We start from the raw sequence: 18333 nt of genomic DNA on the forward strand, positions 1-18333 counted from the left end.
CAAAAAAGCGAACAGAATGTTGGGAATCAATATTAAAGAAATACATAGTAAGACAGAAAATATCATAATGCCTCTGTATAAAAATCCATTGTACGCCCACAGCTTGAATACTGTGTGCAGATGTGGTCGCCCCATCTCAAATAAAAGATATACTGGAGTTGGAAAAGGTTCAGAAAAGGGCAACAAAAATGGTTAAGGATATGGAACAGCTTTCAGATGAGAGATTAATAAAACTAGAACTTTTCATCTTGGAAAAGACCACTAAGGGGATGTAGCAGGGCCGTTACCCCGCTTCTGGGACAGAAGGAGTGAGAGCAGCTGAGGGAGAGAGGCTAGGTAGCTGGCCACAGGTATGGCCAGCTCAATCAGGGCACAGTTGGCCCTAATAAGAGGGTTGTGAGTAAGGAGCCATGAGAGTCTCACTCCAGCCTTGGAGTGAGAAGGACCTAGCTGCCTGGGAGAGACCGGGTACTTTCGGCAGACAGTGCTGGGGAAGGGGCACGCTGAGCTGGGGAGCTCAGGCCTGGCTACCTCCCAGGCTGAAGCCTGGCAGGAAGGTCAAAGGAGGTACTGGGGCTGCAGGGAGACAGCTGGGCTAGAAAGGCAGCAGGTCCAATCCCCTTGCCAATGTTGAGTGGCCATTACAGACTGCAGTTTGCCCCAGAGAAAGGGGGCTAGATGACAACTGGTGGTAGCCACTGAGGCAAGGTAGGCATAGGAGGAGGGGGTTCCCGTGGGAGGGAGACCCAGAGTGTGGGAGCACTGCTGTGGGGCAGCACCCCAAGGTAAGGGGCACCAGAATCCAGGAGGGACACAGAGCCAGAAGTGGTGGAGACAAGGAAGCAGGTACTGGTAGGGAGATACCAGCCAGCAGCAGGTGCTCTGAGGTTGGACTGAGCTAATTCCCGGACTGACCAGCAGGAGGCGCCACGGCAGTGAGTGCATGCTGTGTTACAGGGGTGATATAATAGAGGTCTATAAAATCATGACTGGTGTGGAGAAAGTAAATAAGGAAGTGTTATTTACTTCTTCTCATAACACAAGAACTAGGGGGTCACTAAATGAAATTAATAGGCAGTGGGTTTAAAACAAACAAAAGGAAGTGTTTCTTCACACAACGCACAGTCAATCTGTAGAACTCTTTGCCAGAGAATGTTGTGAAGGCCAAGACTATAACAGGGTTCAAAAAAGAACTAGATAAATTAATGGAGGATAGGTCCATAGATGGCTATTAGCCAGGATGGTCAGGGATGCAACCCCATGCTCTGAAGTGTCCCTAGCCTCTGTTTGCCGGAAGCTGGGAGTGGGTGACACAGGATGGATCACTTGATGTTTGTTCATTTCCTCTGAAGCACCTGGTACTGGCTTCTGTTGGAAGACAGGATACTGGGCTAGATGGACCATTGATCTGACCCGGTATGGCTGTTCTTATGTTCTTAAGGTGAGAACATTAAAAACAATAAAAGAACCTACACACATGCTAAAAAGCTTACTAGAGGTCACTCTGGCTCCAACCTCTGGCTCTGGCAGGTGTCAGTCCTTCAAAACGCACAAATGGGTTTTCACTATGGTTACAAATTCACAACTGCCTCTGATCCAGAACCAGAACCCTGGCTGGGCAGCTCAGCCCTTTCTTTATACAGCTTGGGCCTTTCCTCTCCAGGAACCGGTACTCAGCAGACAAAGGCAAGGCTTTTGCATAACCAGATGTTGAAAAGCAGCATTAATCTCCCCTTAGGCAGTCTCCAGGAAATCCCCAAAATTTATTATTGTCCAGGACATTTTCAACATCATCCTTTGAGCTCACAGGTCTGACATCACATCTCCCCCCGAGAGAAGCGACATACAATCCCAGCTCACAATAATACATAAGCTTTGCATTTAATACAATAGACTCCAAAGATACTTAAGGTTTTTCAAGGAAATTGCTGTATCTGTCACAGAGTATCAAGACCAATTTGGAATTATGAGAAGCAGATCTGCTTCATCTTCTCTAATCTGTGAAGAAACCTGGGGATAGAGGGTATAGTAAAAAAGATATAGAGAAGTCCAAAAGAGCAGAGGCTCAAGAGGATCACAGCTTCTGCTCCACTTTCTCTGACCATGCTTGCAAACATACAAAACAGCAGTCTGCCAATGACAGCGAGTTTGAAATAATACTTTGTTAGATCTATTTGGCAATGTAGTCTGCTATCATGTTTAAGACACCTGCTAGATTTATTGCTGAGAGGACTTTCATCCCACCTTCAACATTAAAGCCTCTAGAAGAAAATAACTCAGAAACCCAGAGAAGTAAATCCTGATCAAATCTGCTCTAGATTGAGGAATTTGTCTAGAATCTAGAACGAAAGAGCCAATCCTCTAAAAAGGTCTTGGTACAATTAGGATTCACGAGGACCTTGTACTTCATCAGATTCTGTACAAGTGTTCATTTACATGACTTGCACTACTACGACCACCATCAAGAGTTTGTTTTCAAGATCCCAGACCTGCTTATGTTCCCTTTAAGATCAATGACAAAACTTGATTTACTTCATTAGGAGAAAGCTCACTGTCACTAAAAGACTAACGAGGCATAATCTTGGTGGCACATTCCTGAGACCAGGAAGGACCATTAGAATATTAATATTAGGAAAAAGAAGGCTTAATTAATAGATCATTATATGAAAAGATTCTTGTTTGAGGCAGAAGCTGGCTTCCTAGCAGGCTATAATTCCCAAGCTGCACAATATACCCAAGACTGATAGTAGGGGTAAGGGGCCAGAAGGGCCAATACCATGCTTTCTTTGGAACCCCTAGATGTAGGGAAATAATAAAGTGCTCTAGATTCCCTGTCAAAGCTATACAGATCAAATTACTGGGACCTTGACGAGTGGCTGGAGTGATAGCCTCTGGGCATAACAGGGGGAGGTGAGGAGAAGGAGTATTCCTCCTCTAGAGGTAGAGCTACCTTAACTGGGGTCCCAAGCAAAACCACAGCATCCACTCTGGCTGGCACTGAAGAAGAACTTGATACCATAATGGTACAAATGGTTGGTAGCATGAGTGGTGTTCTCACCACAGAGGAGAGCAGTGGCGATTCAGCGTGAGCTGACACTGAGGTCACCCAGTACTGTGGAAGCTTTTGCTACTGGGAAAGATGGTACAGAGGGCAAACAGATGAAAGCCATCAGTACCAGAGTCTGGGATACTGATGATGTCAGTTCCAGGAGCTTCAGTGCCAAGGATTCTGCCAGGTGAGACATGCACAAAAGGCATGTACCAAAAGCACAGTGACTGGTACCCAAGGGGATGCCAACAGGACTCATCTTCAGCCTTGAGCTGTTCTTTAAAAAGGCAGCATGAGGAGACCTCTGCTTTTTTCTTATGAGGACTGGGTGAGAGTGACCTAGTTTTATGCTCCTTCCTCCCTTAAACACAGCCTTTTTACCAGTCTGAGGACACCACCTTAGACACAAGTCCTAGAGCACTGAGGCTGAGCTCACAGGAGCACTTTGAGAAGAGGCTTGTTCTGGTCGGTCATGCTCACTCTCATAGATCTGTTGTAAGGGCAGAACCTAGTACTAGCAAAGTCTCACAGCCAGCCAGGAGGGGATTCTTTTAAAAGGTGGGGGGGGAGAGTCAGTTTCATGTTTGTTTTAGTTAATTTCTAGTTAATTTTTCTTTACAGTTCTGCACTTGTACAATGTGGCAATATCTGAGCTAAAAACACTCCAGAAAAACGTTGAATTCCAGATTTTAAAGAGTGAATACAAGTTAATAAAAGCTAGTATAGTAATTTTCAGTTTTGCATTAAAAAGATTATCCCAATAAGATTGGAGCCTAAAATACCAGAGCACGTCCCTTTTTATGACCAATTACAAGGGCTGCAAAACAAAGACAGATAGAGCTTCCTTAGAAACAAATTATGAACTGCATGAATCACTTGGAGTAAAATTCACAACCTTAAGTCACTTGGGAATCATTTAATAAAATAGAATTTAAGGGCCTAAGTCCTTTATGCACTTGAAAAAATTACAATTTTATATTTAGTAACCAAACAAATGCACAAGATAGGACTGAATGGTAGAGCAACTCACCTGATTTCTTTCAATCCTTCTTTCTGGATAACTTGAAGAATCTCTTTATGGCTCATAGGAGTATTGGGGTATTTCTCCAGGACCTGGCATGCATAAACAGATGAAGAGGGCAAAATGACTTATCTTCAAATTTTTCAAAAAACAAAATCTCTTATCCTAAATAAATCCACACTTAACCGTTTTCATGTCTCCAGGGAGCACTAGGAGACAGGAATCTCTTCCCTACACCTTTCACCTGAGACTATAATTGAAAGCCATGGTGATAAATACATAAATACTGTATCATATCTTCAAATTTCTTTTGACCATTTAAAACTGAAAGTAATTGGGATTTTTAGTTCTCACTTAAGTGGATGGACAAATGTGATTGGTCTATATAGGCTACACCATTAGAAAAAAAACCTTACAAGTGCAAAATAGTGCTGTATCCCGAAAAACAGCAGGATGCCTGTTTTAGCACGTACATAAAAGTGAAGGGGAAGGGGGGAAATGTCACAGAGCTAGATGAACATCTTCTATTGGACACTCAGACTGCTGTGACGGAACTGACCACTGGATCCTGTGCTCTGTAAGCCTAGATAATACTTAGTCCTGCCATGAGTGCAAGGGACTGGACTAGATGACCTCTCGAGGTCCCTTCCAATCACAGAATCATAGAAAATCAGGGTTGGAAGGGACCTCAGGAGATCATCTAGTCCAACCCCCTGCTCAAAGCAGGACCAACCCCAACTAAATCATCCCAGCCAGGGCTTTGTCAAGCCTGACCTTAAAAACCTCTAAGGAAGGAGATTCCACCACCTCCCTAGGGAACCCATTCCAGTGCTTCACCACCCTCCTAGTGAAAAAGTTTTTCCTAATATCCAACCTAAACCTCCCCCACTGCAACTTGAGACCATTGCTCTTTGTTCTGTCATCTACTACCACTGAGAACAGTCTAGATCCATCCTCTTTGGAACCCCCTTTCAGGTAGTTGAAAGCAGCTATCAAATCCCCCCTCACTCTTCTCTTCTGTAGACTAAACAATCCCAGTTCCCTCAGCCTCTCCTCGTAGGTCATGTGCTCCAGCCCCCTAATCATTTTTGTTGCCCTCCGCTGGACTCTTTCCAGTTTTTCCACATCCTTCTTGTAGTGTGGGGCCCAAAACTGGACACAGTACTCCAAATGAGGCCTCACCAATGTCGAATAGAGGGGAATGATCACGTCCCTAGATCTGCAGTGATTCTATCTAAACAGAGTCCAGGCACGATCCCTGTCTTGTAGACTTTAGGCACACTCTTAGGGTGCATATCCTCTAGCACCTCCGCCTGAGAGGTAAGACCTCACAGTCCAACCGCCTTATCCCTTAGGGCCTGCCACCATAGCTTAAGACAGTGGTCCCCAAACTCTAGGGCGTGCCCCACTAGTGGGCATGGAGGAACTTTCAGGGAGGTGCACCAGGGCCTGGGCCAGCCCCCATGGGGAGACGGGGAGGGAGAGTCACCCAGCCCCGCTCTGCCCCCAGCTCCACTCCAGCCCTGCAATCAGCCACAGGTCCAGCTGTGGCCACAGCCCCTAGGCCCACAGCCTCGGCCCCAGCTGCAGTGCCAGCATCGGTCCCGGCCCCAGCTCCTGACCATGGCTCCTGGGGAAACACGGACCAGGTAAGGGGGATATGGACAAAAAAGTTTGGGGACTTAAGCACACCTTCTCCCAGAACTCCACCCTAAGGTGCGAGCTTTCTGATTTACAGTTTACCTCTTCAAGGGGCACTGTTGTAAAACCAGACCGCAAACAAGACGTAAATTTGGTAAAGCAATTTACCAAAGGTCATGGAGTATCCACCATCACTTAAAATTTTTAAATCAAGATTGGATGTTTTTCTAAAAGATCTACTCTAGTGATTATTGAGGAAGTTGACAGGTTTTCATTAAGTTGGTTTTGCATAATCACTCAATTCCCGTTTCAATGTTTTTTGGTGAGTTTTAATTCTTTTCCTTTTATGTTTCAATCAATACATTTCTAACCTTTAACCTCTAACATGAATTTCCTAGCATGTTTGCCATGGTATTAAGCAAGCTGATGCCTATGCATTTGAACTTTCATTTATAACTGTTTAATGTTGAATTGTGACAGGGTCATATTAACACCTTGGACTCTTTGGGCCCACATTGTCCATCAACATTAAAACAGCAGCACATGATAGGTGTAACACAAAACACTTTGCACAGGGTTCTAAAACATCACTCTCTTTCTTTAGTAACACAAGAAATACACAGATCTATACAAAAATAATAATCCCTACATACACACTCCTTGTTTCACTTTCCTCAACACTCTGGAGTATACTTTGGGCAGGGGTCCAGGTCCTCTGCGGGTGTCCAAGACTCTTCTGCAGCTCATGGCTTGACTTCTGAACCCAGGTAGCTTTTCTTCCCCTCTAGCTCAGCTTGCGTTTTCTGACCTTGGTAGGTCACACAGTTAAACTGTGTATTTATACCTTCCTACTGTATTTTCCACTCCATGCATCTGATGAAGTGGATTTTAGCCCACAAAAGCTTATGCCCAAATCAATGTGTTAGTCTCTAAAGTGCCATAAGGACTCCTCGTTGTTTTTGCTGATACAGACTAACAGGGCTACCCGTCTGGACAGCTGAACTGAGCCCTCTCTGATATGAAAGCATACCCCCAACTTCTTTTCCTGCCCAAAGCTTCTTGTGTCTGAGTCCCTCAAGTTTATATGTGGCAAGACCAACACCTGGTTCCTTTGTTCTGCTGCTAGAGATTTTCCATTGCTCTAAATGCCAGTCACCTGTTGAGGGGTAGAAGAATACTGGTTCTCTGAGGCTTGGGCTAACCCGATTGTCCCAAGGTGTTTCCATCTGAATAGCCAACCATTTAGATTTAATGACAGTATTGTCCCTAGTCTAGCAGAGGTGTGACACAGCTCTGTCAGCCTATGACAGAATCCACATACCATAGTTATTCAGTAATACTATGAAAATTGCTATAACAGCTTCATAATACCAACCAGAATTCATAAGATGTACAGATTACCCAAATCATCACAGGGAGGTTGGGAAAAGGAGAAGGGTGAAAAAAGAAAAAAAAATCTACAGTTCAGAAGATACTACAAATATTCTTCCTTCCCCCAGAATGGTAAGTGTTCTATACTGATGCACATTTCTAGATGGAATAAGATTGTGTCCCATCTCATCAGAAGTAGATCGAGATCCAACAAGCCACATATTCAATTACTGCAATTCTTCTACAGAATGAAGTCTCATATCCTGAAAAAGCTCCAACTGGTACAAAATGCAGCAGCCATTTTGCTTAGTAACACAGGTCAGTGTTAACATCTTCCCAGTCAAGTCTCTCTTTGAAACCATGACATTATTTCAGTGGAATACAGCTAACTGCCTACCAAAAGAGAGAGGCCCATGAGCACTGGAAACAACTTTAAAAGGAGCAGGACATCAGCTGTGAAATTCGCTACTAGAAGAATTAAGAATAACTACTAAACTCATCCAATTCAGAACTAAATGCAAACCTTGTCTCTTCAACTTGGCTTTCCCACAATAATCTCTTTGACTAACTTTATAGGGTCTTTTGTGTGTGAAATAGTTTTTCCTACTGAGTGGGAAGGAAGAAATACATGGATATTTGTGTTTTTAAATGTGTGCAAGATGCTCAGAGAATACAATGACAGAATCAAATAAGAGTACCTAGACAGCACTGAGTCAAATGGATGTTCAAGTCCTTCACTGCCTCCAGAAAATGAGTATTTTCCAAGTATTGCCAACGTGAAGTATTATAAAATGTGTGTGAGAGAGAGAGAGAGAGAGAGAGAGAGAGAGAACGTTCCTGCTTCAAAAACAATCCTTATTAAGAGTCCTGGTTCAAGACTGAGACTTATTTGCATTATCAAAGATGAATGAATAAATGAATGGACAGTGATGGCACAACCGTTGGTAAGTTATTCCAATGAAAACTAAAAAACTAGGGTTAAACCAATTAATTTAATAGGTAGGTTTAAAACAAACACAAGAAAGTATTTTTTCATGCAACACACTGTCAACCTGTGAAACTCCTTGCCAGAGGATGTTGTGAAGGCCACGACTATAATGAGGTTCAAAAAAGAACAAGATAAATTCATGGAGAATAGGTCCATCTATGGCTATTAGCCAAGATGAGCAGGGATGGTGTCCCTAGCCTCTGTTTGCCAGAAGCTGGGAATGGGCGACAGGAGATGGATCACTTGATAACCTGTTCTGTTCATTCCTTCAGGGCACCTGGCATTGGCCACTGTCAGAGGACAGAATACTGGGCTAGATGGACCTTTGGTCTGACCCAGTATGGCTGTTCTTATGTAATAAACCTTAGTTAATAACAACTGGCTGTAAGTGTGTATTTGGGTAAGATCTGAGATATTCGTTAACTTGGTGTGGGTAAAGTGTCCAATTCTTTGGGATTGGTAGAATTTTGTATATGAACAAGATTTTCTGTAATCCTCATCATATTTGACTTCGCTGTCTGGGTGGGAGCTCAAATCTCGGTTGTTTTAAGGGAACTGTGTTTTTGGTTTCTGGGTAACCAGTAAGGTGTTGTGGAAGCGGTTTCGTTGCTAGTTTGAAGGATTGTCTATCCCATTCTGTGGGGTTTGCCTAACTGAGCAGTCACAGCAATCTCAGCATGGCCCCCTTGAGACTCCAGTCACAACAGGATACTGGGTTAGATAGACTATTGGTCTGAGCCAGTAGGGCCATTCTTATGCTTAAAGCACAAGAAGCAAGGATCCAAACCATGAAGGGCTTTATGCAATATAAATCAAAAGATGACAAAGGGGAAAATAAGTTAGTGTTCTGCTGTTTCTTGTGCAATGTGCAGCGGCAGTCGAAAAAGCTAACAGAATGTTGGGAATGCCTCGACAGAAATCCATGGTATAGCCACATCTTGAATACTATGTGCAGATGAGGTCACCCCATCTCAAAAAAAGATATACTGGAATTGGAAAAAGTTCAGAAAGGGGCAACAAAAATATTAGGTATGGAATCGCTTCCGTATGAGGAGAGATTAATAAGATTGGGACTTTTCAGCTTAGAAAAGAGACTACGAAAGGGGAATATGATAGAAGTCTATAAAATCATGACTGGTGTGGAGAAAGTAAATAAGGAAGTGTTCTTTATTTCCCCTCATAACACACAAACAAGAGGTCAACAAATGAAATTAATAGGCAGTGGGTTTGAAACAAAACAAAAGGAAGTATTTCTTCACACAACGCACAGTCAACCTGTGGAACTCTTTGCCAGAGGATGTCGTGAAGGCCAAGATTATAACAGGGTTCAAAAAAGAACTAGATAAATTCATGGAGGACAGGTCCATCAATGGCTATTAGCCAGGATGGGCAGGGATGGTGTCCCTAGCCTCCGTTTGCCAGAAGCTGGGAATGGGTGACAGGGGATGGATCACTTGATGATTCCCTGTTTTGTTCATTCCCTCTGGGCACCTGGCATTGGCCACTGTCGAATGACAGGATACTGGGCTAGATGGATCTTTGGTCTGACCCAGTATGGCCGTTCTTATGTTATGTTCTGATGTTTGTCTAAGACAAAAATAATTCTGCTTCACATCAGAAATTCATCTCTCATCTTCCCCTCTTTGGTTCACTTTCTTGATATTTGTGATATAGTCTCATTCCAACAGTCCTTTAGTCCATGCATAGAATTTTCCAGGAAATATAGGAAGTGGTTAAGATTCTGAGTAAGAGAATTTTTCTCCCAAACATTAAACACTTTCATCCCTTCAGTTCCTGATGAGAAAACTCTGACTTGTGCCATATGCAATTCCAAGGAAACATCAACCAAAGAGGAGGAAAACAAGTTTTGATATTCCTCATACTATTAAGATAAATGTACAGAATATAGGTTGTTTTTCTAAACCTTTTCAGGTCTTAGCACATAGCATAGTGCTGGGGCTAAAACAGTAATGCAATCCTTGGATGTATAAATACAAGAACATCAAATAGTACAGAGCACTGGCATAATCACTGCTGGAACACTGTATTCAATACTAGTGTCCACACTTTAAAAAGAACATTGAAAAATTGGATAGGGTTCAGAGATTAATCACAAGAATGATTTGAAGCCTGGAAAACATGCTATTGTACAGTGAGACATTTGAGCCCAGTCTATTTAGCTCATCAATCAAAAGTTTAAGAGGTGACTGGATCATAGTATACAAGTACCTATGATGGCAGAAAATAGCATGCACCTTCATCTAGCAGACAGATATCAGACAATCCAATACCTGGAAACTGAAGCTAGATACATTCTAACCGAAAATAAAAGATGCAAACTTGTAACAATAAGGGTAATTAACCCTTGAAACAATTTACCAAGGGATGTAGTGGCTTCATCGCTTTCAGTCTTCAAAATCAAGATTAGAAAATATGCTTTAATTCAACCACAGGTTACAGGTCTTCATGGAAGAGTTAATGGATGAAATTCTATGGCCTGTGTTATATAGGAACTCAGATGCATGCACACACGCACACATACACGGCATTACTGCAGTACAAAAGATAACAATGTATGACTGTCGGACCTGTACACTAAGCAGTAAGGAAGACAACTAAAGAGAAATGTGAAGTAGCAGAAGAACTGTTTGCACCTTTCATGTGTTATTTGCACCAGTTTTTACTGTAGATGATGAATGGTGAAATGGCCTGTTAACACCCTTCCAATCAGAGGGTGAAAGAAAAAAAATGGGGGGGGGGGGTGTTAAAGTGGGTTATAAATTGTTGTAAAAAGCCATAAATACGGTGTGACACGGGTTGGTGTGGTAATATCTTTTATTAGACCAACTTCTGTTGGGGGGGGGGGGGCGCTTGTCTACACTTACCGGAGGATCAATGCATCAGCGGTCGATTTAGTGGGTCTAGTGAGGACCCACTAAGTCAACCGCAGATCGCTCTCCCGTCGACACTTGTACTCTACCTGAATGAGAAGCACAAGGGGAATCGACAGGAAAGCGTCTCCCATCGACATAGCGTAGTGTGGACCCTGCGGTAAGTAGATCTAAGTAAGTCAACTTCAGCTATGTTATTCACGTACCTGAATTTGCATAACTTAGATCCAGCTCTGCCTGTAGTGTAGACAAGGCCAGAGAGAAATAATCTTTTGACTTCACAGAGCTCTTCCTGACCTGAAGAAGCTCAAAAGCGTCTCTTGTTCTCTCACCAACAAAAGTTGGTCCTACAAAAGATATTACCTTACCCGTCTTGTCTCCCTAATATGCTGGGACCACACACCTACAACCTCACTGCATACTATTATAAATAGTGACACCAGATAGCTCTAGACATAGAAGTACAGTGGTCACTACGATTCAGGATAAGGCTACTTTGGATATCACATATATCTCCTTCCATCTCCAAAGCATAATTAATTATCCACAGTGACTGGCAAAAACTGAGCACAATTACAAAACAAGTGAAAGCTTCTAAAATTCCCATTACTGTAGGTGTTAGAACTTGCTGCATATACTGCACATTCTACACCCACTTTAGTGAAATGGGGCCATTTTCTCTCTCGTTGGAGGGAAAAAAGGCAATCAGACAATATTTGCTATTTTCACTTAAAGACAATAGCTGCTGTGTCTCAGATTTACTCTGCCAGGAACAACTTCCTTCTCAGCCGGAAATTTATAGGGAAGAGGAAAAGGCTTATTATGAAGTTCTGCTACACAGGACTCTTCTGCTGGGGTATCAATGTGACCTGAGATAACAATTGAGTTTTTCACTGCCACCACCAATACAAACATGATAGCATGCAAGGAAGCACCAGCAAATGAGACCAGAAAGAAACAGGGGGAAAACAAGAGGAAATAAAGTACTACAACAGTAGAGAAGAGGGATAAGTCATCATTTACTGAACTTTAAACACATGCCAACATGACAGACATTAGTATGCGTTTAAATTCCATGTGGGGAGAGGATAGCTTCACCTAGATCTTAAGTTCATAGCTACCTTTAAGGAATACACTGTCCTCCTGCCACAGAAACCAGCTAAAGCACATCTGAATGTGAATCGTGAGCGACACCTTGTGGCCACAATTTATAGCCACATAGACAACACAATATACACAGTGCAGAATACTATATTGGCTGATAGGATGGAATCAGCTAGACTGGATGTGGTCCTTTCTATTTCTAAGACTATATTTCCTAAAGCAGGAGTAAAAGCTCTGCCTACTCAATACCAACCTGAAACATAATAAACAATACACGATGCAGAACTTTTATTAAAGGATCATCCCTCTTGTTTGTGTTTTTTGATCAATGGTGAAATAGTTAACACTGATATTTAAAACTAGTACATTTTTTAAATTAACAGCCTATCAAGATGAATGGAAGCAGTTCACACCTCTCAGAGAGCTCCTGCTTGCCAGCTCAAAAGAATAGCCTTGGATCCGCAATCCTGTCTAGTCTCTTCGGCAAAGGCAGCTTTATCCAAAAGGCTTTTCTTCTTATGCCTATCAGTGCTGTCGCAGTTTTAAAACTAAGCTGACCTTGTTTACCTCAGTGCACTGTTTAGAACGCTCACACCAAATGAACAGCACTCACTCATCCACCTGCAAACTGTACCAGCTTTGGAAAGGGAGTTCTAGATCAAAACTGGCATTTCTTAGCCACCTGCCTGTAGCGATGTTCTGGCAATAAGACTGATACCAGCACTGGTCAGGGACATCATCAGACTAAGCAATTTCTCTCCTGCTCCCAATGATGGTTTAAAGAGAATTTTATTACTTGAATAAAGTGTTTAATCATTTGAGGAGCTTCTACTGGTGGTTTAACCAGATACTGACTCTAAATGGAAGCAAGTATACAACCCTCTACAGGATTCCCACCACATTGTTGGTATTGCAGGTTTTTCCATCTTTTAGTGTTACAGAGAAGCCAACCAGAGGATCAGAAATAACAGCTTTAATCACCTTAAGAGAATTTTCAGTTTATACAGTACATGCCAATGGGTGTTTGTCAGCTTCCAGAAGATGCGCGGAGCAAAGCACTCACATATCTTGGTGGTAAAACATTTCATGTATCTGTACTTGTTATGAACAGGCAAATTATCTTATCCAAGACAAAGCTGTCTGTGAGGAGATTGGGGGACCTTTCATTATGTCCACTATAGCCAGGAACAGCTGAGTGGACCTCTGAAACAGTTTGGCCGTCTATGTAGAATGCTAGTGCTCATCTAATGTCCTATGTGTGTTGTCCTTCATTCCTATTTGCATGAGGTTTTGGGGAAAATGCAGGTAAGTAAGTAGCTTGATTGCTATGAAAATCTGAAACTACTTTAGGGAGGAAACTCAGATGAGGTTGTAAGTATACCTTATCTTTAAAGAATGTACATCATGGCTCGAATATCAGGGAACGCAGTTCAGAGACTCTTCTGGCAGAAGTGGTGGCAATTAGGAAAACCACTTTCCAAGAGAGGTATAGTAAGGAGCACATTGCTAACGGCTCAAATGGTGGTCCCATACATTTAGACAAGACCAGGTTCAAGCCACAAGGGGGAAAAGGGGCTCTCTTAATTGAGGGTACAACCTTTCCAGGCCTTTAAGGAATCTGACTGTCATGTAATCTGAAAAAAACAGAATGGCTATCCATGCAAGGAGGGAAAGCAAATACTGCTGCCAGATGAACCTTGATACAGGCAATTGCTAAACCTTGCTGTTTCAAGTGCAAAAAAAAAAGGTGAGTATATGTTGGATGGATGAATACATCAGTGAGACTCCAGTTTGGCAAGCCCAAATCAAGAACCACTTCCATTTTGATAGGTAGGCAGCCCTGGTGGAGGGCTTTCTACTAATTGGTAACACCTAGCAAACTTGCTCTGAGCACACCTTTTCTCTGGGATTTAGCCATGAAGTTTCCAGGATGTTGAATGAAGGGAATGCAGATTTGGGTGGAGCAGCCAAACATGGTCCTGAGAGATCAAATCCAGGTGCAACGGGAGTGAGACTGGAGTTGCCACAGAGATCCAGTCGAGAGGAGAACCAGTGTTGGCGGCACCACACTGAGGCCATTAATCTTGATCCCTGCTTGATCTGTAGTAGCACTCTATGTAGGAGTGTGATTGGGGAGAAAAGCTTACCAAGTGATCCACAACACTCTGTAGCAGTGACCTGTCCTCTATTATTTCCCACTCCCCAATTTTGTGTCATCTGCCAACTTTATCAGTCATGACTATGTTTTCTTCCATGTGACTGATAAAATGTTAAACAACATAGGACCATGGAGCTATGCGAGGAGCTTGTTCCAATCCTCCAGCAGCAGGACATGCAAACAAGGGAGGCCATACCAGTACAGAAACAGGTTACTACAGTGACCAGGAAGATTGCTACGGGTCCATGGTTAACTCATTTAGTATTGGGAAGTCAAGTGTCACTGATGTGGCAGTGGGAGTTTGGGTGGCAGACATAGCTAACATGCATGAAATAACAGCTGGTTTTAGGAGAATAGGCTTCCCAAGTTCTCCTAGGTACATCAATGGCACTCATGTGCCTACAGTTTGCCCACCATTAGAAGCCCTTGAATATGTCACCAGCAAATACCACTACATCATTCTGCAGGCATTGGCTGACAATAAAGACAGGTTCATGATCATCAACATGGGATGTGCAAGGAAGGTGCATGCCAAATCTCATCAGCACACCAGTATCAGTTACCTGTTTGGACAAGTAGGGATCTTATTCATTCCGAACTAGAGTTATCAACATGGTGACTGTGCCTCCTGCTATTTTACACTCTACTGCCCTAGTTCATAAAATTGTACCCTGACCACAGAGCACCCGGCAGAAGGTTTAATTACACACTTAGCTGTTGCAGATGACACTAGAATACACATTTGGCATGTTGAAGCCAAGATGGCGTTGCCTACAAAACCATTTGAATGCCAGTGTGGTACGTGTCATCCATATTGTGCGCAGGGCACAGCACGTCACAATATCTGTGAGGGTAAAGGCAAGAATTTCCACCTGGAGCAGTTTCAAGGACACTGATGGTTTGTATAGGCAACCAGAAAGTGCACCCGTCATCACTGGGGTTGAGTCCAGGCAAGCAAGGGAACTAAAAGATGCCTTGTGCACATACAGGAACTCCTCACTTAATGTTATAGTTCTGTTCCTGAAAAATGTGACTTTAAATGAAACGATGTTAAGCGAATCCAATTTCCCCATAAGAATGAATGTAAATGGGGGGGGGAGGGGTAGGCTTCAGGGCAGCTTCCCCTACTCTGCAAGCACCAGGGGCAGGGGGCTCAATCCTCAGCCTGCCCGCTCCACTCCTTCCCCCAAGCCTCCACCCTTAACCCGCCTCTTCTCCCCCCCACCTTCTCCCCCTTTACTTTGCTCACTGCATCCAAGCTCCTCCCCCTCCCTCCCCTCCCTTCTAAACACTGCAAGCCAGCTGATTGCGGCGTTCGGGAGGCAGGGGAGGGAGGGAGAGCCTGTGTGCCGAGTCCTTGCTCCTCCCCCCTCTCTCCTGCCTCCAAAACGCCGCAAGCCAGCTGATTGCCACGGACAGGAGATGGGGGGGGGGGAGGCACTGATCCACACGGTCTGACGGCGGCAGGCGCTGTGGGGCGAGGGGGCATAGAGAGGCTGCCAGCTGTGGAGAAAGCAGGCAGCCAAACAATGTAAGAGTGGAGCATTGCAACTTTAAACAACTATGTTCCCTAATTGATCAGCAATGTAACAACGAAACAACGTTAAGCAGGAGGACTAAGTGAGGAGTTATTGTATGCACATATGTGCACTTCTTCATTCACTTCATCTTATGATGCATGTGGAGGAATGCAATGCTGTGTTCTGTGGTAGTCAAATAGCAAATAATTTGACATTTACTATTATTTGCAATTGATTTTGTGTGTTTGTAAAAACAAGTGTGACTTTATTAAAAGCTTTGGATACAATTTCCCGACCATTCCTTTTTCCAAGAACTTACTCGCCAACATAGTGGTCAACCAAGACCAACGTGTTCACCAAAAAATGTATTAAAATAATCAGAAGTATTCTGAAAACCATTTCAAACATCACTGCTGCCTGTCTACAAATAACTATTTAAAAAGGTAAAAAAGTGCAAGCATATGCAAAACTGCGCCATTATCTGATATGCAAGCTGTACAGTCTAACTGGCAGTGGAACTGAAAGTCAGGAGTGTCTCCTTCCCCCTGGTTGAACAGGCCGTATGTGGTTGAACGGGGTGGTGTGAACAGGGTACATTTGCTCATTCCAGTTCACTGAGCTGTTCATAGCCCATCCAAACCAAGAGTTCTCCAAGGGCTGCACTGGATGCAAAATGTGATACAGGGCAGCGCGGTCTAGAGGCTAGAGTCAATATAACTGCTCTCAGGCGCAGAGCAATATGTCCTGGAGGCCAAGGTACATATAACAGCCCTCTGGTACAAAGTAATACGACCCAATGGCTGAAGTCAATGTCACAGCCCCTAGGTATGGGGCAGTGAGGCCCAATGGCCAGTATCTGGGGAAGAGGAAGGGGCCGCCACCAGGGGAGCGGCGGCCTGGGTAGGGAGGCCTGGGCCCACCCAACTCCACCATTTTAACTTTTCAATTAACAAAAAAACAAAAAAAATTACCTACTAGAATGTTCTCTCAAGAAACCTCATTTGCCAAGTGATACATTTCAATATTACCAAATTATCAGCATTTCCAACAGCTCATACAGAAAATTAGAACAATTCTATAACTATCTAGCTATCTAGGTCACTTGAATCCATATTGAAACTGCGCTACCTCCCTGGTCCAGTGTTTGGTACCAATACCTCATTCTCAAGTCATAAAAAAAGGTCTGGCATAGGTAGTGTTATTTTGCTTGATTACTCCCTACACACTCCCTTCCAAAGCGTCTGGAATGTCCTTCATCTAGGCCTGATGCATCAACCACCTTCATTTCCCAATAATCTGCTCTTTTTTAAGATCATGAAACCTTGAAGTTATTATCAGTAGGACAATGTATCCTAGGGATCTGACCTTCAGCTACCTGCATGAATACCAAGAAAGAAAAAGCAATTCCAGCACTGAGCCATCTCCATCTCATCTGTCAATAAGTTTTCATTGCTGTTCTTTAATACCCTTAGCCTTGGCTGGCTGCTCACACTACTTGGACATTTGAAGAATGATTTTTACTAACCTTCTTTTCATCATTCTTCCGCATGGCTATAATTCCTCCAGAGTCCTTGCGACCCTCTCTATCATGTTTCTACTTCCTGGGCGATATTGATGCAATTTTTAGTTATGTTGCCAATATTAATTTCTTACACAATCTTTGAGTGTGCACATCCATTTTTCACAGGATACACTTCACTCTCAGTTCCCCAGCCCATGCCTCACAAGGCAATCTTGTTTACTGCATTCTTGCCATCTTTCTAAAAACATTTTAGTCAGAAGTTAAAGGGAAGCTAAACGCAAAACTCAAGTTAAACTCCAATACAGAGTCTTAGCCTGGCAAATAACTAGTTGGAATAGTGCAAACATATAGACAGATGCTAGTGCTTGTTTTCTCCAGTAGTTTACAACAAGCTTATATAGTGAGCTCCTTCTGGGTATCGGACTCCTCTATAACCCTAATGACAGAATTCAAGAGCTGCAGAATAAAACTGTTCTGCAATCTGAACCAGAGATCATTAGCCTTGTATCATTCCCAGACATTACATTCTGGCATTAGACAATGAATGAACTAACACATTTAAATTCACTGGAGAACCTTTGCACATTAGCCCACTCACTTCAATCAGGGAGACTGCTGTATTACACTCACTCTCCAGACTGAACTAACCTCGTTATCTCTAGCCTGATTCTTGCTTGCATATATATATTGTGGCAAATTGCCGGTACTGTTATGCTGGGTCTCACGCTTTCTCTTCTTTGGGGAAGGTTCAGGGCGCCATTGCTTGCCTCTGAACCGGTATTTTTAATTACCCCACTAGTGTCCTTGAGGAGTGGAGTGGAGAGGGAGGGACCTGGGCCCGCCCTCTTCTCCAGGTCCCAACCCAGGGGCCCTGAGGTGAACCACTTGTACTGGTGGTTCCTTCCCCTGGGTTACTTCCCTCTCCTGCCCTTCAGCTTGTGGAGGGGCTTCTTGCCGCCTTCCTTCTACACAAGCCAAGTGCCCCTTACCTAGGGTTCTTGGACTTCTCAGCCCACCGCAGCACTCTTCCAAACTTTCCTTTTGTCTCTCTTCAAAACTGTTCTCTGC

General features: G+C 43.4%; 1 protein-coding gene across 2 annotated transcripts in view; it reads right to left on the bottom strand.

The window, feature by feature from the left end:
- ASXL2 (ASXL transcriptional regulator 2) overlaps positions 1 to 18333 on the bottom strand; it is a 218981-nt gene that overhangs the window by 157966 nt on the left and 42682 nt on the right. For both annotated transcript variants that reach the window (XM_045010059.1, XM_045010057.1), the window contains exon 2: positions 4080 to 4162. In XM_045010059.1, the coding sequence (XP_044865994.1) occupies positions 4080 to 4162 (83 nt within the window). The remainder of the gene's footprint in view (positions 1 to 4079; positions 4163 to 18333) is intronic.

Source organism: Mauremys mutica, chromosome 3 (genome assembly GCF_020497125.1).
Source record: "Mauremys mutica isolate MM-2020 ecotype Southern chromosome 3, ASM2049712v1, whole genome shotgun sequence".
NCBI lineage: Eukaryota > Metazoa > Chordata > Testudines > Geoemydidae > Mauremys > Mauremys mutica.